The 24,199-nt window shown below is 43.0% G+C and overlaps 1 protein-coding gene across 1 annotated transcript in view; it reads right to left on the bottom strand.

Annotated features, from left to right (window-relative positions):
* Positions 1 to 3,914: 3,914 nt before the first annotated feature.
* Positions 3,915 to 24,199, bottom strand: part of tacr1a (tachykinin receptor 1a) — a gene marked incomplete at both ends in the record, with an annotated part of 44,754 nt that continues 24,469 nt past the window's right edge. The window contains 3 exons of the mRNA XM_080468331.1: positions 3,915 to 4,269; positions 7,210 to 7,406; positions 8,528 to 8,678. Of these exons, the coding sequence (XP_080324457.1) occupies positions 3,915 to 4,269; positions 7,210 to 7,406; positions 8,528 to 8,678 (703 nt within the window). The remainder of the gene's footprint in view (positions 4,270 to 7,209; positions 7,407 to 8,527; positions 8,679 to 24,199) is intronic.

The following is a 24,199-nucleotide window of genomic DNA, read 5'->3' as shown; positions in this document are numbered from 1 at the left end:
ATTGAACAAAATAGAATGAAAGCGCTTCTATCATCACCTGTTCGGAACTCATCCGTTAATTCTTGCTGTAAATTATTATTAAAATTATTGTTTTCTGGTTTGCGCAATTTATACTACAGGCTAGGTTGTTTGTTTTTTAAATTAGTTCTGTTTCCTAATGGTTAAAGCAGTTTTAGCCATCTTGGCATTTTCTTTTCTCTCTTTTGTTTTGCTTGTGCGAGTGTCTGATTGTGCTGTTTTGGTGGATTTGAGTGTTTTTATGTAAATCTTGTGGGTTTTACTTGATAAGCTCGCTGCAGGATAAATACTTTGATTCGCGCTGATTAACTCAACTTGTAATGTCTCATCAGTAACAGAAGTTCAGTGTCTCAACATTTGTTTACGACGTGAAATAAAAAGGCTCCTTTTAATGTTTTTCAAGTGAAAAAGGGAAAATGTGGAAACGCTGCTACTCGGTGTCACATGTATCCTCACGCTCACGCAGCTGGGAATTGGAAAAATGCCCAGATTGAAAAATCACAATTCAGAATAAGAGGCAATCATTTGGCAAGGGGACACAATCAGCAGGTCCACGTCCACTTGAGCTGCATTTGTTGTGTTTTGTGATCCGTTTACACGACAACGCTGCTCCGAGCCACTGAAACTGCAATGACTACCAGTCATATTCTCCTGGGACGTGTTACTTTTATTTTGACAGTCACCGTAATAACAATCCAACCTGGTGATCTGTCCATAGCAGACGGCCTCGACCTGCGGCTCTTTACTTCCTCTGTATCGGCTCTCTGAAGCTTCCTGAAAATTACATGTACAACAATTCTCATCCTATCATTGCTTTTCCTACCTTATTTTGAAAAAGAAAAAATTAGGGAGAAAAAAAATGAAGTTTGAAGGACTGGCAAAAAAAAAAAAAAAAAGTTACCCAAATGTTTGAGAAAAGAGCCAAAACTGGTCAAATGGTTAAAAAGGTTAAAGTGTCTAAGATGACTCGAAAACAATGGTTAATAATCAAAATGACTAAAACAACCAAACTATCTGAATCATGTAAAGTTAAAACTGCTAATAATGGCTCCAAAAGCTAAAACAGGTGAAACTGATTCTAAACTGTAGTCATGAATGTATGTTCAGCAAAACTCCATCAGTCGCTCCAGAAGCTGCGGGATCTTTTGTGGCTCCAGGAGATTTTTATCTGGTGGGAAGAGACGAAACGGCAGAACTCGGCGATGAATAGATGAATGTTTTAATGTGAGCCCCATAACAAATGTATTCACTCACGCAGATTAAATTTTCCCTGCTTAAAGTTTAGCCCTTCGCGCTGCCCAGCCTCCACACCCCAGACGAGCCGCCGCTCTCTCCCCCCTTCCTTCACGGCAGCAGGCAGCCCTCACGCACACATTCAGCCTGACGAGCCGCCGGTTTACTTTTCCGCGGCGTGACGCTTTATCAGACGGGAATATTTGAAAGACGTCCGCCCGAGTGCAGGAGCTCTGAACTGAAGTATTTCCACACACATCCTGTAAAGCACATGGATCCCGTTCAGACGGCGCGCTGGAGAGAGTGGCCTAAACATTCCAGTTAGAGGAGTATTTTTCTCATAAACAACAAAGCTGTTTGAAGGCGGCGGACGAAGCTGACAGCGAGTCACTTTCTGCACAATCTGTTTATACATTCGATAAATATTTCAAGAATGACACCATGACTGGATTTTTTTTTCCCACCTGTTTTGGGACCGCAGGGGGCCGGCGCCGATCCCACCTGACATGAATTCAAACATGCACAGCAGCAACATGCAGACAGAAAAAGCCCAAAAAGCCTGGACTCGAACCGCATTGTTCCTCACTGTGAGTCAAGAGTGCTAACCACTACACCAATGTATGACCCCCCCCCCCCCTCCTTTCCCCCACAAGCGAAATCAGCTCGGCACACATTCTTTTTGAAGTTTTGTTCCCATGTACAAGTCACACGTGTATATCACATATTGTGGTCAAATACAAAACACCAAGCGAAGCGGACTAAGATACAATCATCCCATCGTTGTTTCGCTTTGAAAAGAGAGCATGAAAGGACGACTGCGGTTTATACCGATTCTTTACATCGTTATCAGTCGCTAAAGGTCCTGCGCTACACGAGAGTCTCTTTTCTGACGGTAATATGTGTCACCGCAGCCTGAACGAGGCCCCGGAAGTGAAGAAAGTCTGTCGTCTCCCTCACGGCAACGTTTGCTCAAACTGGTGAATCCAAGAATTTCCCCTCATTTTCATTTAAAGGTACAGACACAGAAATAGCCTGTTCTCTTCAGAGCTCACTAGAGGGGCTTTTATGCTGAAATTCAGGACCAGGGCTTGTTAGAGCCCGATTTGTAACAAGGACAATATGATGCACTAAAATCCACAACGTAACAACTGGTTGATAATATAACGAGACGCCGAGCCTAAAAACTTAAGAACTTGAAATATTCCACTATGGGGCAGGGAAAATATTTCCCCCCTAATATTGTAAGAATTCTATTACATCATAAAATGAGTCAATGGTTTATGGTTTGGACTTGAACTTGACCTGCTTCAATTTTAAAAACACTGAAAGAATGAGTTCTAGAAGTTTGTTTTATAAGTATATCTATATACAGTTTATGGTTTTTATGTATGATTGCTGTTGCCCAAGTCATTTATCATCTTTTGTTCTCTATAATCTGTCATTTATCTCTCCAATTACCAGTACAAAATAATGTAAAACTATTAAACACATTGAGATCACATTTAGATTCTTGTTAGATTTTGTTACATTATCAACCATTTATTACATTTTGGGTTTTATTACTTTATGTCTTATAACAATTCGGGTTGTTGTTACACATCAGGGCTGATTTGGGGAAATACACTTTGAGTACAGTGTTGATTGACCTCTGACACCCACGTGAAGTTCTTGAAAAACTATAATATGAGCACGTGTTCCTGTACATAACGTCAGCAGGTCTGATTCCCACACGGCGATGAGCAAGTCCAAAATCCTGGATGATAACTAAACGTCTCAGCCATTATTTTCACGCCGCGTCGACACGCCAGCGTCTTCTCGGCCGACGCAGGGTTTCATACTGAGGGAAAGCGTTTGTTTTTCCTGTGAGGTCTCCCTTCACCTCTCTCGTAGCCGAACGACGGCGCCAGCTGCTTGGCCAGATGAAGGCCGTCTCCGCTGATTGCCGGTACACACCGGCAGCCTGGAGGAGACTCTCGGAGCTCCTTCAGCCAGACGAGCCTCACGTCCTGCTCAGCGGATTGATCATAAACTCCCACTTGGCAGAGTCGGCGCTCTGTTCATATCACACACACACACACACACACACACACACACACACACACACACACACACACACACACACACACACACACACACACACACACACACACACACACACACACACACACACACACACACACACACACACACTTTCAATCTTGGTCATGTCTTGCGGGAAAGTCTTTCAACTGAAAACAGGCGTCCGCCTGTTTTGTGTGTAATCCAGGCTCTTCTATCCTCCGTGGCTCTGCGATGATCCCCCCCCCCCCCCCCCCCCGAGTGAAAACAGAGTCTTTGCAGAACGCCGGTCTCGTGGTGCAGATCCACAGTGTGTGATGGAGGATGTGTGACCCTTCCCTACGCACTCAGTGAAGACGAGCCGAAGCCGCCGTCTGTTTTTCAACTGGAATGTGTTGAAGCGCTTTTTAGTCGCTTTGAGCAAATCAGTCCTTCCTTCAACAACGACAGCGTTCGGCGCTCAACGGCCATGTGTCCTAACATGCCGCTGCACAGGGCAGACACACACACACACACACACACACACACACACACACACACACACACACACACACACACACACACACACACACACACACACATACACGTCATCCTTCGCTTCAGGTTCAGTCATGCGGGTTGTTGCTGGAGTAGAAACTCGACGTCTCTGACACGGTTTTGGAGACACTCCGGGACGATGATCCGTTGGAGGTGAGGTCCAGTGACGAGCTGTGGGGTCCCGCCCCCCCGGCAGCACCGCCGCCGCCGCCGCCATATCGACCCCCTATGGCCTTGACCTTGAGCTGCTCTCTGTTGTCGCCCACCTGGAGAACCGTGGACACGCTGGTCTCCGTCCGGCTGGCCTTGTAGACGCTGGTCTGGGTCTGCAGGTAGCGGGTGGACTTGAGCTCCAGGCCTTCGTAGGAGCCTGGAGGGACGCAGGGGCAGCAGCGGAACGCCTGTTTGAAACCAGCGCGGAACCTGCGGACGGAGAACACACAGAGGGAGTGTTTATTTATTTTATTTAAGCATGTGTACATTCAGGCCTGGTTTACAACTGAAAACGCAAAGTCTGTTTAGTAGGAGGAGTATTGGGGCCACTGAAGAAAAAGAAGTTGGAGGTTGTTTTTTTTAAAACCTCATGCATTTAAAAAAAAAAGTTGAAAATCAAAGTCGTCCTTGACAGTTTTCCTCCGTGAAAAAAAAAATTGACTTTGATTTTCGACTTTTTTTCATGAAATGCATGAGGATTTTGTTTAACCTCCGAAAAAAAGATTTTTCTTCAGTGGCCCTGATACTCTTCCGTAGTTCAGGAATGAGAAGCGAGGACCTTTATCGGTCATTTACCTGAAATCAGCGGAGACAAAAGGACAGTCGATATCCTGCTCAGAAAAATTAGCAAACCTTCCACATACTTTCATTCTCTAAGTTGTAATGAATTACCGAAGCCAAAGCAACCGAGTGTGAAATCTCATTCCGAGACAATTAGCAGGTGGCGGCGCCTGGAGGACAATGGGAGATTCTTGATAAGGGACATGAAGGGGAGCTGACCATCTGTCTTTAATCTGCCGAGTAACGATCCGGAGATTCATTGACATTTTGGTGGAAAACAAATAACTGAGCGTTCTGAAGCTATTGACGTTCGGGCGGTCTCAGACTCGAGCTTTAATAATAAAACAACGTCACAAGAATTCAGTGCGTCTGAAGTCTGTGAGGTGGAGAAAGTCTGAAAACAGAGTCGGGCTTCCAGCACTGCTGAGGGTCGAATCCAGTATTTCTTTTGATGTTCTTCTGAAGGACAATCTGGTTTCTGCTCAGCGAGGAAATCACAGCTTTCTCTCTATAGGGAAGTCACATTTACAAAAAGAAAGTAACGGGATGGACATTTTTACATTATCAAGTTTTCTCAAAACGGATTGCGCAGTCACAGTTATTAGACGAGTCACGACACAAATATGGAAGAAAAGTCACTCTTCTAGTCACTAGATAGAGCTGCTCAGGCTGGTTAATCTAAGAAATCATTTTACTGTCTAGATAGAGCAGCTCAGGCTGGTTTAATCCAAAAACAGTTGGAAAATATTTGGCTCAGTGTGATAACTGCAAATAATATATGTAGCACAACAAGGATATTGTATGTTATCCCCCTACCCCCTCCCCCCCTCCTCCCTCAACCTTTTTCTCTCTTTTCTCTTCTCTCTCTCTTTGAGCGTTCCCCCCCGGTCGTGTACGGCAGCCATGCCATCTTCTGACGGAGAAGGCAACAGGAGGAGACTCCAGGTCTCTCCCTGTTGCAAGACCAAAATCTGTTCTGACTCCGAAGGCTCTCAATCACATCATATTGTTGGCCCAAGCTGCCGAACAGGACAAGGGCGTTAGAAAAAAGAAAGAAAAAAAAAAAGAAAAGTCACTCTTCTGAGTTCACAGCGAGCGACAGTGAACGACGTGAAGTCTGCTGTGTGCAGATCGAACGAGGAAAACAAGCTGAATCGCAGCTACGATGTACGTGAGTCGACGTGATTGCGCAACAATAGAACGCTGTAAGCTGGGTGCGAACTGCGGGGGTTCTGGGGGCCACCCCCTCTTAAAGAGACAGGAACCCCCCTTAAAACATGTTTTGTGAAATTTTGGGGGGGGGGGGGGGGTCTCTAAAATATTGGTAAAATGCAGTTTTTTCCTATGTATTTCCTTTTTGTTTGTTTTAGAAGAGGAGGAAGTACTTCCTCTCGTGGTGCCATGTGCCAGAGCAGAGCTGCCTAATTGTGGGAGGAGTCAAAGGGAGGGCCTACCTTGATTGGGATTGGCTAAACCCCCCGATGACACTGTATAGGGTTTGATTTCTGATTGGCTGGTTGGAGCAACACACTTTTTAAAAGCTGAAACAAGCCAGGGAGAGAGAGGACAGACTGTCTTCACTTCTGGGATGTCAGTCCAGGTATGGGGACGATTAGTACTGCTGGAAAACCTTTAGAAAGTGAATTTGATATAATATGAGCCTTTCTAAAAGGTTGACTCTCGGCTTTGTGTTTGACTCCTCTGTCGGAGGTCTGCAGTGCAGTGAAAATGAAAAATGATTAAATTCATGTGGTTATGAATAATGTGATGAAACACTTCACCAAGGGAGGAAAGTGCAAAGTGATAACGCCCCCAGAAATTATTCACTGTTCGCAAAATATCGGAGACTCACACGCCATCGACGGGCCTAAAAATAATAAAGAGAACATGTTAACAAGAAGCAGTCGCTCAGTTTCACAATAAAAAAACAAAAAAAAAAACGGCTGCACGCCTCTTATCGAGTACAGCCAGTCCAATCCGCTGCTTTTTATTTGGTGCTGTCAGCAAAACGCAGGTGGGAAAAGGTACGAGTTGGATGTGAATGTGCGACATGTGGGAAAAAAATCACCAAGAAAACACCAGAAAATGGAGATTCAACCTCATAATAATGGATTTTCTGGACTAAACTCGTAGGATGACCTTTCATTAAAGGTAGATTATTGCTTTGTTGTGACAATGCTTGTGGGCTATAGATGAACACCACTGAAAAACACAGTTATAGGCTCCGTTTCCACGGCAACGATTTCACACGATAATACATCACTTGTGTTTTGGGCGTCCGTTTACGTGACAACGGTGCTCGGAAGAAAAACTAGAAACGCCCGTTGCCTTGAAGACGTGAACACATGCCCATCTTGGGAAGAGGAGGAAGTACCTCCTCTCGTGGTGCCATGTGCCAGAGCAGAGCTGCCTAATTGTGGGAGGAGTCAAAGGGAGGAGCCTACCTTGATTGGGATTGGCTAAACCCCAGATGACACTAGATAGGGTTTGATTTCTGATTGGCTGGTTGGAGCAACACACTTTGTGTGTGTGTGTGTGTGTGTGTGTGCGTGTGTGCGTGTGTGTGTGTGTGTGTGTGTGTGTGTGTACCTGTCGTTGAGGCAGCAGTAGATGATGGGGTTGTACATGGTGGAGCTCATGGCCAGCCACATGATGGTGAGGTAGACCTGCTGGATGAACGGCTCCTCAAACAGCTCGGGGAAGAACTGGTGCAGCAGGAAGTAGACGTGGTAGGGGAACCAGCAGATGGCGAAGGTGCACACCACCACGATCATCATCTTCACCACCTGTTGGATGCAAGACGTTGGTCACGACGAGAACGTCTTTAAAGAGCGACGCTCGTAGACACAAAGCGTCTTCACCGCGCCTCGTCTCCGGGTTCTATTGTCCGGGCAAATTAAGATAGTTCCACCTGAGGATTTAAGATACTGATGTGATGTGATTTGATTTCTGTTAGAAACCTTGAGTTCTGCCCCTGCTTTTCTTTGTTTGCCTCTAACGCCGAGGCCATCGGTGTCTCTGTGGTTTTCAAGCTGAAATAGAGGAAACTGAAAGCCAGGAAAATTACAAATCGGGAAATCTTTAGTGATGCAAATGACCCATCTGTTCAATGAAAACAGCAGGAGTCTCAGTACAGTGACACAGATTTTGATAGAAAGACATTATAGAAGCTTTTTTGTTCATTTTTTCACTTTGAGTTTGTGTTTTTATTGCGTTAAGTCAAGCAGACATCATCAGTGTCACTTTGAGGCTTTTTTTCTATTTTACCAGCGGCCACACCGTTCTGACGGTAGATCTCATAGATGTACATGTATCAGTTGGAAGATTCCCACTGAGCAAGCAATGTCCATAGACGTCCAAGACACGTCCGTCCGTCCGTCCAGGCTGTAATCTGGACGTCTATTTGACAGCCAGAACTAGTCGAAAATAGACGTTTTAACCACGAAACTCAGAAGAAGAAAATAGAAAAAAGTTGGAAAATATCATGTGGGCAGACGAGGAGCAGTGAGGAGGAAGCAGAGAGGAAGACTCTCATTGATATCTGGTCTGAAGACTTGATGTCACGGTTGTTTGTGGCTACCCATTAGCCACGAGCTAATTAGCCTATCCACCAAGAGCTAAAGGGGCGGGACGACTTCTTTCGGACCAGACCAATCAATGAACTGTGTTTTTTTTTTTTTTTACTTCCTCTCTGGTCATGTTTGTTTCAGGCGACAGCGCCCCCAAACCAGCAGCTGGTGTAACTGCAGGGCGTTTTCCAGGCGGTTTGATCCGGTTCTAAAGCGAATGTGAATGCTAATCGAACCAAATGAAGGGGTGAGGTGTGGACGAGGCCTAAGATTGTATAAAACACAAAGCTTCACTCTGGATCTAAACGCTGCGAGGCGTTCTGGCCGGTCCCGGTCACCTTGCGTTTGGCAGTCAGCTGCTCCTTGTAGCGGTCCGAAGAGTCTCCGGGGATCTCGCTGGCCCACAGCGTCAGACCCACCACCAGATAAGCACAGCCCATCACCAGCAGCGGCAGGAAGTAGATCAGGATGGCCACACACACGTAGTACCTGCACACAGGTCATATCCAACATCACCCACATGAATCCAGTCTGGCCGTCGCCGTTATTATTTCCGACCTGACATTAATGTACTACTACATCTGAGAGGATTACAAAACCTTTTAAAGACTTTTCAATTTGAAAGCACGTGTAAGGAAAAACAAAACAAGATAATAAATCATGAATTCAACTTCACTTGAATAAACGTCCGTGGGTGAAACAACCCTTGAAATACATCAGCCATTACATTAGGACCGCAGTGATAAACCCAGTTATTGGGTGATATCGGCCACATAAAGACGTTTTCTCCTCGAAGTAGATCTACACGGTCTGATTTTGTTTGTCTCACATGGAAGACAAAATTGTGAGGAATTTTTTCGATTTTGGTTTTCATATTGGAATGGCTGAGCATGCATGTTTCCGCTATGCCATATTAACAAGTTCCAGACCAAATATACATTTCACAGATACATTTTCACTCATTTTATTTGTAGGACAATCCAGACAGTCTATCAGATGTACAAATCACATTGTCAGTTGTTGTTTTTGGTTTTTTTAACCATTTCATGAAAACTGTCTGGTTTTGTGTGTCCCACGCCGGGCCCCACCTTCCTGTGGGCTCACCACCTGCATGAAGGTTCTTAATCGGTGCTATGTGATCTGGGGGACAGTGCTCTGACTGTCACCCCCGCGACCCGGTAACGGATAAGCGGGAGAAAATGGATGGATGGATGTCTGGTTTTGAATTTCTCCTGGTACTCCTGGTACCAACAAGTTAAAATGACAGAAACACTATAATCTGCAGACATACAAGCAAATCAGATTGTCCAAGAAGATGAGCATTTTAAGTAAACTAGAGCTACATTTGGTAGAGCGCAGACCTTCGCCAACGCCACATTTGTTTGTGGAACCGAGTTAGCACCGCTACCTGGTACCATTGATTTTCTGAATCTGAAGCTTCTCACTGAATGTCGATCACGACCCAGAGACGTCATGAGATTACGAAACCACAGTTTACTTAATAACGAGACGAGGCAATCGGCGGATTTCTCTTTCTAAAATATTTGTTCTCTATTTTACTGCGATCACACACCTTCATTCTTCATCCTGTTCACACAACTTTAGGTTCACGCTGCTGATAGAGAAATATGGGATTCGACCTTCAGACACAAACGGGTCATGAATTTGTACTTGATTACAGTTACTTCAAAAAAATAAAAATCAACTGGAAATGAAAGCGTGTCGAGCTGTGGAGCGAGTGGATTGTATTACTGCAGGCTTCTCCTCCTCCCACTCTGGCTCTGCAGAAAATCCTCGGTGTGTTTTCATTGAGGGAAACCCTTGGGCAGCCGCAATCGCTGATGCAGCAAAATAGAAAGCTCCTCATTAGAGCAAAGTGCTGAATTCCTCCTCTTAATGTGTTTGCCGGACAAACGCCAGAATAGTTTCACACCGTGATGCATTCTAAGACGAGTCGTTTAGACCTTTGTGCTTCGCTAACTGTCCGAATAAGTTAAAGCCTCCAGGGGAAAATTAAAGATGACACTTCCTGTATTGAGCTGATGACGTACCCATCGATCACGGAGACGGCGTTTGTTCCACACAAGCTGCTTCTGTGACAATCAATTTGTATGTAAATTCTGCTGGATCCCAGGAGAGCAGCAACTTTAATGAATGACACTGTCTTTGGGTGACTGAGTTTCACTGCATCAGGTTGTTATTTTAATAATTATTTTGGTATCAATACTTTATGGTTGTGGATGTACTTTGTCACTTTCTCTTAATTGATATGTTTAACATTACATCATATTGTGGCAGTCGAGCACGCCACCGTCGGGTTCCGCCACAGAGGCACGGAGTCAGAGGTCCAGTTTACCATAATTTTATTTAACTAAATCAAAATTAACACAAAAAGTCACAAAGACACGCTGCCTCTCTCAGTCTCTCTTGTCTGTGTCTGGGCGGCTCCTCCTTCATGGGCAGAGAGGTGAGGCAGCACACCTGAGTCCCATCAGGGCCTAAATCACCTCCCTGCCACACACATTAACTCAGGCCAGACCTCTACCTTTAAAACAAACAAAAAAAAAAGGATATTCATTTACACGACCCGCGTATACAGCTGCTTCAGAGCTGCTATGAGCAGCCAAACCTGTAGGGGGCAGTGTAGTGAGAAGCATGAAGCTGTGATAGCCAATCAGAATTCAGAAAAACAACACCACGTCACGAATTGTGACGGAAATCTCCGCCTTCCCTCCTTTAGATGCAAACAGAGACACAGAGTTTATCCAGATCTCCAGTCTGGCCGGTGTTTTCAGGAATCCTTGTTTGTGGTGAGTCGTAGCTGGTTGATGTGTAAACGAGCCCGAACGCAGAGAAATATCACAGTTTTTTCAAATACCCAGTACGTGTAAACGTAGCCTCAGAGGTCTCCACCTGTTATGACCAAAAGAGCCATTTGGTGTAAATGTAGCCGCAAAAACATGTCGACACTCTAACATGAGGCTGAAAACTGCATCTTATGTTGCACCTATGAAGTTTCAGCTACAATTCAGGTGCTGAACATTTCTTACATTATCAGCTGCTTTTATATATGATTCTTCCAAAATATATATATATATATATTTTTTTTTTTTTCTTTTGGACAATTTTGACATTTCAGCTGTTTGAACTATTTTGGCACTTTTTTTTTTTTTAAGTAGCTTTGTTTACATATTTTTTTTTCTCCATTTTTAAGGCATTTAAAAAAAATTATTTTGAAAATTCTAGTCATTTTATGTTTTTTTTAAAGCTGTTTTTGCCACTTTCCCCAATTTCTTGTGGTTTTAGTTATTTTTCAAATAGTTTTTTACCTTTTATTAAAACCTGCTAAGCAGCAACTTTTGTACCTGACCGAGCAGTTTCACACTCCTTTTTCTGTATTTCATTATTATTAGACATATATTATATTTTATATACATAACATATTACAATTTTGACATTTTATTAACTAGTTTGACTGTTTTTTGCATATTTTTTTTCTAGCCAAGAGATGAAACTCCTTTTAAAAAAATGACTGAAAAAATACAATAAAATGTTTATTTATGTATATTTTGAGGAAAGCTTCAGGGAGGCGCTGCAGACGGACTGAAGAGCCGCAGGTTGCAGACCTCTGGTCTAAAATCAGCAGTCTGCGCCGCTCTTTCTTCAGACAGCCGCTTTCCTTAACACCCGTTCTGACTAATAAACAAAAAGAAATCTCCTCGACCTGCGAAAATCACGCAGCAAGCAGTCACAGTGCTTTTTAACGAATCTTTCCCGGCTGCTCGACGCACACATAAAGTTAAATAAAGAAGGTCCTACAGGAGAGGTGTGTGTGTGTGTGATGTGTCACACTTACTACCTGGAGATAGAAGCAATAAACATGAAAGAATAGATTTCATTTACAGAATGAAAACACTACATTTACTGGTTTTATCTCCGTGGGAGCCCAATATCTACAAGTGTGTTTTCTTTGAAAGGATTTGTGTCTCCAATATTAAACAGCTCGATGTCTGAGTACTACAATTAAACTGCTCAAACATGGAGGGGAAGCACTTTAAAGGAAAACAAGTTCAGTCAATTGAATTTGCTCTTAAGCGCGTCTTAGATATTTCTCAGTTTATCTTAAAATCTTACCGCCGTCAGCCTCCAACGATTTCAAGTGAAACAGAAGACTTTTGTTTGGGCGCCCGTTTACGCGACAACTGAAAATGCAACTTTTTGAAAACGCTCCAACTCCGTCTCCGTGTACAGGCCCCGTTTACGTGACAACGAATACGAATGTATCCGCAAAACTTTCTTCATTTTTGGGGGGGTCCGTTTACACGACACCGGTGTTCTGATTTACTGCATCAGTGAAGTTTTTATACCGGCTAACAGGATGGAAAGATTCTTTCATCGACGCGATTCCCTCCTGCAGACTTCGTGTCCCACCTCTTTCTTCCTATTGAAAATACTTCCTTCTGCTCATGTGCCTGTAAACAAATATGGCCGACACGTAGTAGTTTGACTTGCGGTCTGTATTCTGGTTTAATCGTCCATATCAGTAGTTTAATAGTTCAGATTCTCCCCTGATAGCCTCCGATTCCTCATCAGTCCACTGGAACGTCGGGTTCTCTCCATTTTGCTCACGTTTACAGTGTCTTTGTCCTCTGAGTAGTTTCATGACAAAAAACAAGCAACAGCGCCCTCCTGTGGGCCGGCAGACTAACAACATTCAATGGTTCAAGGACGCCATGTCATGGCGATCAAAGACAAACCTGCGATTAAGATTCTGAATGTGTGGTGACGGAGACGCTGCTGCGACCGCCGTCGACTAACTGACCAATAGAAACGCAGGATGAAATGACGAGCTGATCTGAGCCTCACTGGAGCAAAACCCAGACAGAGGCTTTGACGCTACGATAGAAAAACACGTTAAAAAACCCAAAAGTATACGGGATGTAAATTAAATCTTTTGGAGGATTCAGGTCGTACGTCGTCGGCTGCGACTCAGCTTGTTTTCGTCATACAATCGCCAAAGTTTATTAGATTCCAGTCGTACAGTGCAGCTCGCTGTGAACTTAGAAAGTTGTTATAATCGTACAGTTTGGTCAAACCAAATCCCCCAGAAGCCTTCTGAATAGTGACAATCGTGCCCGTAAAGTCATCGTCAAAGTCTCCAGTCGACTCCGTGACATCCGGACGTCCTCAATACTAACATCGGTAATATAACTCCAAACCATAAAAGGTCTTATTAGTGTCAGACGCTTTAGTTCCAGAAATTAATTTGAGCGTTTTTTTCCAGGAACTGTGTCACAGGTGCATCTTAAGTAAGTTTTTGACATTTTGTTCAATATCCTGATTATACAAAAGTGGCTCATTTGCATTCATATGTTAAGATATTCTGAAGTTTCTACTTGAAAATCAGCCGGCGTGTCCGACCGGCCCCCGCGGCCCCCGTCTCATTAAAATGCTCGGAGCACTTCAACGGCTCAATTCTGCTGCAACAAACCTGGTGAGTTAAAAATTTTTTAAAAGACTCGCTGTCACAAGGTGGTTATTTACCCCCTCATCAGTTTGATAAGGTTGAAGTCAAATTTCAGTTTTTGCCAGTTGTTCAAATCTCTCTTTAACGTGACGATAGAGACCGAGGCTCAATTTATATCAACTTTCTCCATGCAGCTCTTCTCCTCGCAGCCCGAGGCGCTTCATCCTGGCCTGAGAGTTATGGAGCTGTATGTTATACTCACGGACTTTGTTTAGGGTGGAACTATTGGAAATTAGCCTCGGGGTGCGAGAGCCTCAAGGTTCACGCAGAAGACGGTGGAAAAACATCAGAGGTGTCGGAATCACAGCAGGGACGCGTCAAGACAAAACTTCCACGGGCTGTTTTTGAAATCAGGACTCAAGTGGGAACAGCAGCAGGACAAATCAAGACTTTTCAGTTCTTAGGAAATCATAATTAAAAAAAAAAAGAAATAGGTGACTAATAATGGAACTATGAATAGCAGACACTTTCAGAACTGAATCCACTGCAAAGGTAATGGAGGCTAGTTACAATTCTATAACAAGTTTTAATGCAAAATCATAAGTTGCAGGCGAAATATAAAGATTCACCAGGTATAAAAGCATTAAAGGTTCCATATTAAACAGCTTTCAACTATTTCATATGGTTGTCTGAGATAAAACCACCCTGTATTTCCCCAAACCAGCTTTGGTCCTGAATTTCAGTCTAAAAGCCCCTCTAGTGACTCTACTGAGAACAGGCTGTTTCTGTGTCTGTACCTTTAAATGCTAATGAGCTGTGACGAGAAGTGAGTATCCCTACCAGATATATATATATATTCTGAAGTTTCTCCTTAAAAATGAATAACACACAATTTCTGAACTGAATATATTGCAAACAACATTTTCAGTGTTTCTGCCGTTTCCATGGAAACGGAAATCTTTTTCCCGAATGTTGCTGTGTCAACGCGAAACGTTTCTGAAACGAAAAACGATTCGCTTTCACTTGAGACGTTGTTTAGTCGTTTTGTGTTTATTTTGTCGTTCTAACTACGTATGTATAGATTCTTTATAAACGACGGTGAATACAGGGAACGTTATGGTACTGTCAGCCAGGTAAATAACCTTCCCTGTATTCACCGTCGTTTATAAAGAATCTACACATACGTTGTCGAGTCAACGGGCCCGAGGTTTCTTAAAACTGCTCACGGATTTGAATGTGTGTGTTGGCCTTACGATCATTAAATTGGTTTAATTGTATATATATTGAGAGTGTGAAAAATCTTTGAGACTAAAGTCCTTCAAATATTAAAATATTAGAATTGTTTTGGCCATTTAAATTTGTTTTGGGGGGAGGGGGGGGTCCTGCAGACATAACTATCTGTAATATTAGATAGCGTTCTTAATGCATATATCTACATACATAATACTATATTTTGAACACAGAAAGACCGTTATAAATTGAATTTATGAGGTATGTGTGTGTGTGTGTGTGTGGGTATACTTAAATGTTATTTCGGTTATTATCTATTTTCTCTGAATATATGGGTATTGGTTTACTTAAGTGATTACACATGAGTGAAATGCCATACGCCTGAAATTAATTATTTAAAAAATAAAATAAAAAGAGAGATAAAACGTAGCTTTCAGTCAACATTCCAACATGAGACCAGAAATAAAACATCATGATTATAATGACGATACTGTCTGACCTCCATCTGAGGGTTAAATCTCACTTCGCTGCTCTATAATCAGGTCAGGAGACCAAATGAGGGAGTGACATTTGAAGTGATTTGGTGATTTTGAACATCTGCCTGCCGCGTTTCACACAACGACCCTGAAGATCGTCACGCCGGCGGCACGGGGAGTCGACATTAGAGAATCATCAGAATACCAGCTCGTAACGGTGAATACACGCATTTCAAATGTGAATAAGAAACGCAGGCAGAGCAGGAATATAACTACAGTATCGACATTTGCCATTTGAATGGAGTCGATTAATTGTGGAGGCCAACAGCACTCATGAAGCGACCACAAAACTGCAGTGTGTGTGTGTGTGTTTGTGTGTGTGTGTGTGTGTGTGTGTGTGTGTGTGTGTGTGTGTGTGTGTCTTATCTCCAGTACTGCAGGTTTTGTGGTTGGGTGAAGCTGCAGCTCATCAGGAAGCCTCCATCTCTCCTCAGCTTCGTCGCTGCAGCAGGGGAAAGTCTCCCTCCTCTGGATTTTACCCACAATTCATGAGCGACGACGTCCGAGCAGAACTTCCTCTGCCGCGTTCGCTTGCTTTTGATACGTCGACTATATGACGTCGGTCCATTGCTCGTAACCATTGTTCTCCATAACGTGCCACCGGGTTACTTTTCATGGCGTGAACAGACGATTTTAACAGCCTTATAGGTTATGACGCTTTGCCACTCGTATCTACTCGCCTCTACTCGCCTCTACTCGCCTCTCCTCGCCTCTCCTCGCCTCAGCCTCGGTCGTTTTCCATTACAATATAGTACCACCACGGCGTAGGCGGACGCATTGGAGCATTTCCCCGTCGTGCACAAAAAATCCCCCTGATATGACGTGGAGCGAACATCCATTGTATATCAGCTCAAATCATAAATCAAATTGTTAATATTTTTATATATCTATTAATAATATTACAAAGTGTGGATTGTAACGATGGTGCCTCACTGTGTGTTGTTTCAGTCTAACTGGTGCCCCTGTTAACTGGTGACTTCTGCCAGCAGCTGATGTTAAAATAAGACAAACAAACGCTGCGATACTTTAAACTTTAATGGAAATGCGGTTAAACGGCGTTCTCCAGGACAGCTACGGGTTTTAGTCGGGTGAAAAAGGAGACGCCGAAGGAAGACGGTCACCAGTTAACAGGGAAACCAGTTAATCCGAAACACCGGTGGTATTCATTGAGATCCTGAACCCTCTGGTCGCCACCAGACAAAGAAACGTCTGCAGCTCGCCGCTGCTCCACCGGTTGATTTCTGAGCGTTTTTTGTGATCGGGTTTTAAAAATGGCGGCTGAACGAGACGCCCTCTGACTCATCTGTGTCGTGATGCGCCGGCCAATCAGCAGCTGCCGTCTGCTGACGTCACATCGTCTACTGGCCTGAGCTCACTGGGAACCTGGAGGAGGAACCAGGGAAGTACCTGGTAGCAGGTAAAAGTACTTGACTCTACTTTTTCAGTATAGTCAAGTAGATACTAGTGGAAAAGCGCCATTACTTATTTCACACAATGTGCGACGAGGACATTTTAGTTGAAATGTCTTTGTGTAGAACTTTACAATAACCCGCCTAAAGTGTTTTAACTCCATGAAAAGTGAAGCGTGCATGCAAAGACATAGAGTAAAACAGAACTAAAAGTACTGCTGTAAATGGAGTTCACTCATGTAGTACTTTTCCCCCCGACGAGACACTTCGCCGACGTTTTTTCTCTCGTTTTTTATTTTTCATTTTCTCATATTCTTCATTACACCTGTCTGGTAATGGAAAGGTCTTCTGGACACTTCATTGTATTTTGCACCAGAAACCTCCATTAAAAGTGCCTTTGTGTTGAGATTGTAGTCCTTCTCTTGTTTGTTTTTGTGAAAATATAGACATTTTCATCACTTATTGCATCTTAACAAAGAAAACGTCTAAATTTAAAGGTTATTATTACACAATCTTCCTCGTCTGGGTCACTCAGGATGAACTCGGGTCTGGAGCGTAAAATCAAAATGTTCTACTCATATTACAGTGTTAATAGACAACACTACATTGGTTTTTAATTTAAGATTTTTATGTGTTTTATGTGTTTTTTCCAGCAGCTGCAGTACGACAAATCGCCTTTTTGTGACTCTTACCGACGAAATCAAAATGCCCTTCATATTAGTGTGTAACTGGGTCACAGCTCCACTCATCGGTTCCACTGAGTACAATACGGCCGACGACAATGTTATCAGTGACACACGTTCTGATCTTCACATGAAGAAAGAGAGGAGCTGCGGTTCGAATCTAATCTTCAATTCAAGCGAGAAGTTGAGCGCCGCACCACGGCGTTGTGATTAAAATAAAAGGGTGTTGAGTGGAGTCGGCGTGTGCAGGAACCAAAGAGAGAGAGAGTTTATCGTACGGCTCACAGCTCGGTTCTGCAACCTTCATGACCAAAAGAACCGATTTACCGACAAATAAAATTTGTCTCGAGATGCAGAACATGCTAAATATCTAACATAAAGAAATAAACATCGAAAAAAAAAGCTTTACAAACAAAACAATAAGATGTATTAATGAAGCCTCACAGGTACAATTTAGATATATTTGATTACATTTTTAGCTGTTGTGATAATTTTAAGTTGTTTTTATTTCCATGGATTTTCCCGCTTTAGCCGCCAATCGCTGGAGCAGTTTTACATTTTATATTAGCATTTTTCTTTTCCCTTAATTTTCCTTTGATTTCTATTTCTTTTCCTCTTTTTCCTGTATATTTTTCCCTTTTCTTCCATCTTTTTGTTTTTTGCTAAACAAGTTTTATTTACAGTAAATCAAGTGTCACTGACAGTCTTTATTCCATTTGTTTTTATAGAGCTGTTGAAATTGGCTGTAGCTGTGCGCTGATTCCCTTGTTTTTTTTTTAGAAAACGAGAGCAGAAGCATGTTCAGTGCTCGGCGGAGCAGGAAGTCATCGCTTCCAGCTCATCTGCACTGCCTGTCCCGGGCTGATATTTTGGTTTGTGGAGCCAAAAAGGAAGAAATGTGTTTGTCTTTGTTCGAGCTAAAGAGGAGCTTCAGTAGACGTGGGAGGTAAAAGGCTTGGACTTCCATGAGGTAGTCCAAATCAGAAATGCAAGTGTGACAGAAGAACCCAGGAAACGCTCTAGAAAACTCAAGAACAGACCAGAACAACAGCACAACAGAATGTCTGTTTGGCTTCATGTAATCTTACAGTTACAGAATTAGCAGTTTTAGTAATGGAACCAGTACACCATGAACAAAGAGACATTCTACTGGGCAGACCACCAAGTTGGATTGTTATCACGGTGACTGTCAAAATAAAACTACAAAGTTGGATTGTTATCACGGTGACTGTCAAAATAAAACCACCAAGTTGGATTGTTATCACGGTGACTGTCAAAATAAAACTACAACGTTGGATTGTTATCACGGTGACTGTCAAAATAAAACTACAACGTTGGATTGTTATCACGGTGACTGTCAAAATAAAACTACAAAGTTGGATTGTTATCACGGTGACTGTCAAAATAAAACTACAATGTTGGATTGTTATCACTGTGACTGTCAAAATAAAACCACCAAGTTGGATTGTTATCACGATGACTGTCAAAATAAAACTACAAAGTTGGATTGTTATCATGGTGACTGTCAAAATAAAACTACCAAGTTGGATTGTTATCAGGGTGACTGTCAAAATAAAACTACCAAGTTGGATTGTTATCACGGTGACTGTCAAAATAAAACTACAAAGTTGGATTGTTATCACGGTGACTGTCAAAATAAAACCACCAAGTTGGATTGTTATCACGGTGACTGTCAAAATAAAACTACCAAGTTGGATTGTTAGCACGGTGACTGTCAAAATAAAACTATCAAGTTGGATTGTTAGCACGGTGACTGTCAAAATAAAACTACAAAGTTGGATTGTTATCAGGGTGACTGTCAAAATAAAACTACCAAGTTGGATTGTTAGCACGGTGACTGTCAAAATAAAACTACAAAGTTGGATTGTTATCATGGTGACTGTCAAAATAAAACTACCAAGTTGGATTGTTATCAGGGTGACTGTCAAAATAAAACCACCAAGTTGGATTGTTATCACGGTGACTGTCAAAATAAAACTACCAAGTTGGATTGTTATCAGGGTGACTGTCAAAATAAAACTATCAGGTTCCAGGAGAGTCAGACCATTTCTGAAAATTTTTACGCTTTACCCCGTTCCCACGAAGACGGGGTGTTTTTTTTTATTTATTTCAATTTTAAGTTATTAAAAATTAAAAGTTTTCCGTGTGAACGAGACCTGAATGTGAAGGAAACAGGAGACGTCTCCCTAAGTTGAGACTAAATCTTGTTTTCATTCTGAACTTCCTCATTCAACCTTTTCCATTTATGTGCGACATGTTACTGAATCCGTCTTCTATAACAATCTTGATTTTAAGATGCTTACTTTTACTACTTTTGCTTTTTTTTTTTTTTTTTTTTTTTTTTTGGTGAAGCTGATTCAAAACGGCTTATTTTTTTTCTACTTCACATATTGAGTCTCATGACCACCAACAAAGGTGTTGATAAGATTGTTTGACAATAAGTTCTTGACACATATCAAGTGCCATGAGGGGAATGTTAAGCTATCCTGGCTTAAACGTTCTCCCGTGTGCTGCTCCACCACTTTAACATCAGGGATTCAGAGTAACAACTCCCTTCTGCCCCTTGAGTGCCCCTTGTGGTGATGAGGATAACTACGGCTCAAGAATCCTCAGCTGTGATTGGCCCAGAGAGGAGCGGGAGTCGGTCAAAGGTCACAGAGCGTGCATTGAACCGCCTCTTGAGGATATATCTCAACAATTGTGCTTGAATCTTTTCCGACTTCATAAACGCGGAGGGCGCCCACATGGAGCCTGTACCAACCGCCTGCTGACTATGACGTTTGTTAATAAACAACAACTATCTCAGGTATGTTTTCTCAGTCCGCCACGGATTGGAACACGCGGGATACCTGGAAATTCCTAATATTATACTAATTACTGTAAATTTGAGTAAATGCAGAATTAAAGGAGCCAGAGAAGTCCGGTCTAGATGTTTCATTTCAGCCTTAAAAAAAATGGATCAGTGTGACTTTCTGTTGCTTGCCAACGAGGGCAAACGTGTCACGGAGGTCTATTCTTGAAGGTTACTCTATTCTCTCCCCCTCCGCTGTGTTTCCACGCTGCTCCTCCGCCTCTTCGCGCCGAGACTGCACACACTGCTGCCATGTTGAGAAGGACACACTCGGGTCACCGGCTTCTGTCTAAATGAAGTAATGCACTCAGCGTGAATAGCTCCTTCCTGCAAACTCCTCCAGACACTGACTCACGGAGCACAAGTGTAAATCAAACCCAGCGAGTGGACGGATTCATTTACTGATGCCGCTGATTTACATGATTGAAGTGGTTTGGTGGTTGGTGTCAGACTCAGGCCACGTTTACGTTTTTTTTATTTGCACAAACTTCGTCGAGAGCGACTGTGAGCTCCATGCCAAACCTGTAGGTGGCAGTGTAACGAGAAGCATAAAGCCATGCTGGCCAATCAGAATCTTGTTACAAAAAAAACCAAAAACACAACACCAGAGATGAAAAGCAGAAATGACTTCTTCTTCCTTCAGTAATAATGGCGTAACTGGATGGCGTGTGATTGTAGATGCAATAAAACGTTTGCACAAATGTAAACACGTGACGTTGACGACGTTTCTGTGGCGTATTGTGACGTTAAACTCCGTCTCTGATCCTGTAAAGCAGATTTCTGGAGATGTAGATATGCTATATACGCTATTTTTCAACCTATAAGTTGCAGTTTTTTACAATATGTTTGGCTGATCATGCAACTTGTATATCAAGAAATACGGTGACATTCCACCTTAGACCACTAGATGTCACTGTGTGACAACTGAATCCTGCTGCAGTACCCCAGGGGGGGAACGAAACAACCTTTGTTACAACTTTCCTACTAATAGAACGAGCAAAAGGAAAACTACGCGGCAGAATTTCAAAGTAAAAATGATCAAATGTGCATCAGAGAACAGAATCCACAGAAGGTTCTGGAACAGCAGCTGCCGGAGCAGAAGTGTTAACGCTCCAGTCACATCGGGTTTTCCTATTTGCTCAGAACGTAAAATCAGATCCGAGTCAGAGAGTTAATGAGAAAGTGTTGCAGAAAGGCAGTAAAGTCAGTAAATTCACAGTCCGGGGTGAAGCATGCACCGTGATGTCAGGGAGGCTTGAGAGCGTTTGACCCATTAATCCAGTAACAGTCTGGGGTTTCCTGTTCTTCAGGGCAGTTGTATGTTTTTTTCCTTCCCGTCCGCCTCCACCCGTTCCGCTGCAGCCGTAAATCTTCAGGACTCATCAGCAGATTGGATCTTGGTTTCAGTCGGCTCGCTGTGAAGTTGGATCATCTAGTCTCAGCCGATGCTCCTTGTCGTCTCGCTCAGGGCCGATGGCAGTCGTCGCTTCTCTATTTGGCAGATTGTGTTTTCGGTAATGTAAGTTTCTTTTTTCCATCCTTGGACGAAGTCTTGAGTATTGATCCGCTGGAGAAGCGGCGACTTTTCATCTCTCTGATCGTGCTTTGAATGCGACCGATCCAGTTTCCACGAAGCCGCCCGTCCCAGAAACATCAGGAAAGTCTTAATGTTGAGGAAACTCTGCTCTGCTCAGAATATCGATCAGATTATTTTACACCTTGTTAGATTATTACCTTCGCCAAGGAAAGTCTGTATTTATTTATTGGTATGTATGGATGTATGTATTTTCCCATCTTTTCGCAAAAACGACTCACCCGAATTGTATGAAATCTTCAGGGATGATTTGTCATCATAAAAGGACCACTCCATTAGCGTTTGGTACGTTAACGGCAAACCGTTTCAAAATAAATCCTCAAAAACTGCAATAAAATGTCCCATACAAAGTGGATGAGAGAGGCACCTCATGGAGGAGATCAAAGGAGATCAGCGGCTGTTGCCATGGAGACGCTCCCTGCTCAGTGTTTCACAGTGATGTAGCGACCTGACAAGCTAGTTAGCATCGATATGAGCTAATGGCTAACATGCTAGTGATGCCAACTCGGTTCCACAAACACATGTGGTGTTGGTGAAGGTCGGCGCTCTACCGAGTGTAACTCTAGTTTTGTAATTAAACTATTACAGTGACTGTCAAACTAAAACTTTAGATATTTTTTATTCATATTTCATTGTTTCATTTTATTCTATTTGTCCCTGAATGTTTGTAATAGTAATAATTACAACTGCACCAATACTGTGTGTGTGTGTGTGTGTGTGTGTGTGTGTGTGTGTGTGTGTGTGTGTGTGTGTGTGTGTGTGTGTGTGTGTGTGTGTGTGTGTGTGTGTGTGTGTGTGTGTGTGTGTGTGTGTGTGTGTGTGTGTGTGTGACATCTTGTGTCTTCAGATATTTTAGAAACATTAATTTGGCCTCAGTCATTGACTGAGATGAATGAACGTGTCACACACACACACACACACACACACACACACACACACACACACACACACACACACACACACACACACACACACACACACACACACCAGCGGCTCCAATCCCTGACAGCCCCACACATATTTCCATATGTTTATTTCCTCTGTTATTAATTCCGTGTTTTGGCAGCGTGAATGCATCATGGGAAAGTAGCTGCAGGAGTTCGGAGGATTGAACTGCAAAATGCGACTCCTGCATGTGTTTCCTCATTAGAAATACTAAAAGGTGTCGTCAGTCTGGATCATTTGAAGGCTTCAGACGGCCGAAAGCTCCTTTCGTGTATAACGAGTAACACTCATCTCCATGAGACCTTCAGATGATGTGGGACATTTTCACATTTACTCATATGTCAAAGTAAAACTAGTTTTATTTCATTTCATTATTTTTTATATTTTTATTTATTTACTTATTGTGTTTTTCATGATCTTGTTATGTTCTGTACGTGTTCACCTTGAATCATTGATTCGAAAAAGGTAAAACTAGTGAAGCAGAATGACATCGGCACCATTGCTGGTTATCCTGGTTATTATTGGTCAGCCACGTCCTGCGCCGGATCGGACAAACGCGTCGTCTCGGGGTCCGTCTGCTCCTGGAGTTCACACCAAACCAAGATGGCGGCTCGGTCACAAGCACTCGAGGAGAGAATTAAGCTGAACCTGTCCTGGTTTTAGCTTCACTAGTTCCACTAACAAACTAGAGATACCACTTTGTTAAAGGACGAGTTCTAACCTTTAGCGACTTGCTGATACCGAGTGCTGATACAAGTACTTATTAAATACAACAAAGCCTAATTCATACTCCACATGCAAACGATACAGGACGGCCGTGCGTCAGATGAATGTTGCTTCAGGGACTGAGCGCCGCGCTCCGTCTCCTCGCTGCGTCTCCTCGCCGTCATACATGCAGAATCAATAACGTATCACTCAGCAGGGCCACAGACGCTCCAACGTATCGTACAGCGTAACTCACATTGTTTTCATTTCAGGGGCTGCTGCCTTTTCTCTCCTCCGACACCACGAACGCGCTTCCAAACGTCTTCCTGGCTGGAGGTGTGTGTGTGTGTGTGTGTGTGTGTGTGTGTGTGTGTGTGTGTGTGTGTGTGTGTGTGTGCGTGCATGCATGCGTGCGTGTGTGTGTGTAAATATTTAAAGTAAATTGATCCCCGTTTGCTCAGCATCACATAAAAGTGGTAGCAATGTGAGGGTAATGAAGGTATATGGGTGTAATGAAACTGTACGTGCACCTGCTTCTTTAAACATGTGGGTGTTTGTAGCAGGATGTA

Source organism: Lipophrys pholis (genome assembly GCF_963383615.2).
Source record: "Lipophrys pholis genome assembly, chromosome: 7".
Taxonomy (NCBI): domain Eukaryota; kingdom Metazoa; phylum Chordata; class Actinopteri; order Blenniiformes; family Blenniidae; genus Lipophrys; species Lipophrys pholis.
Note: the sequence above shows the minus strand (reverse complement) of the source record. Positions and strands in the feature narration are given on the sequence as shown.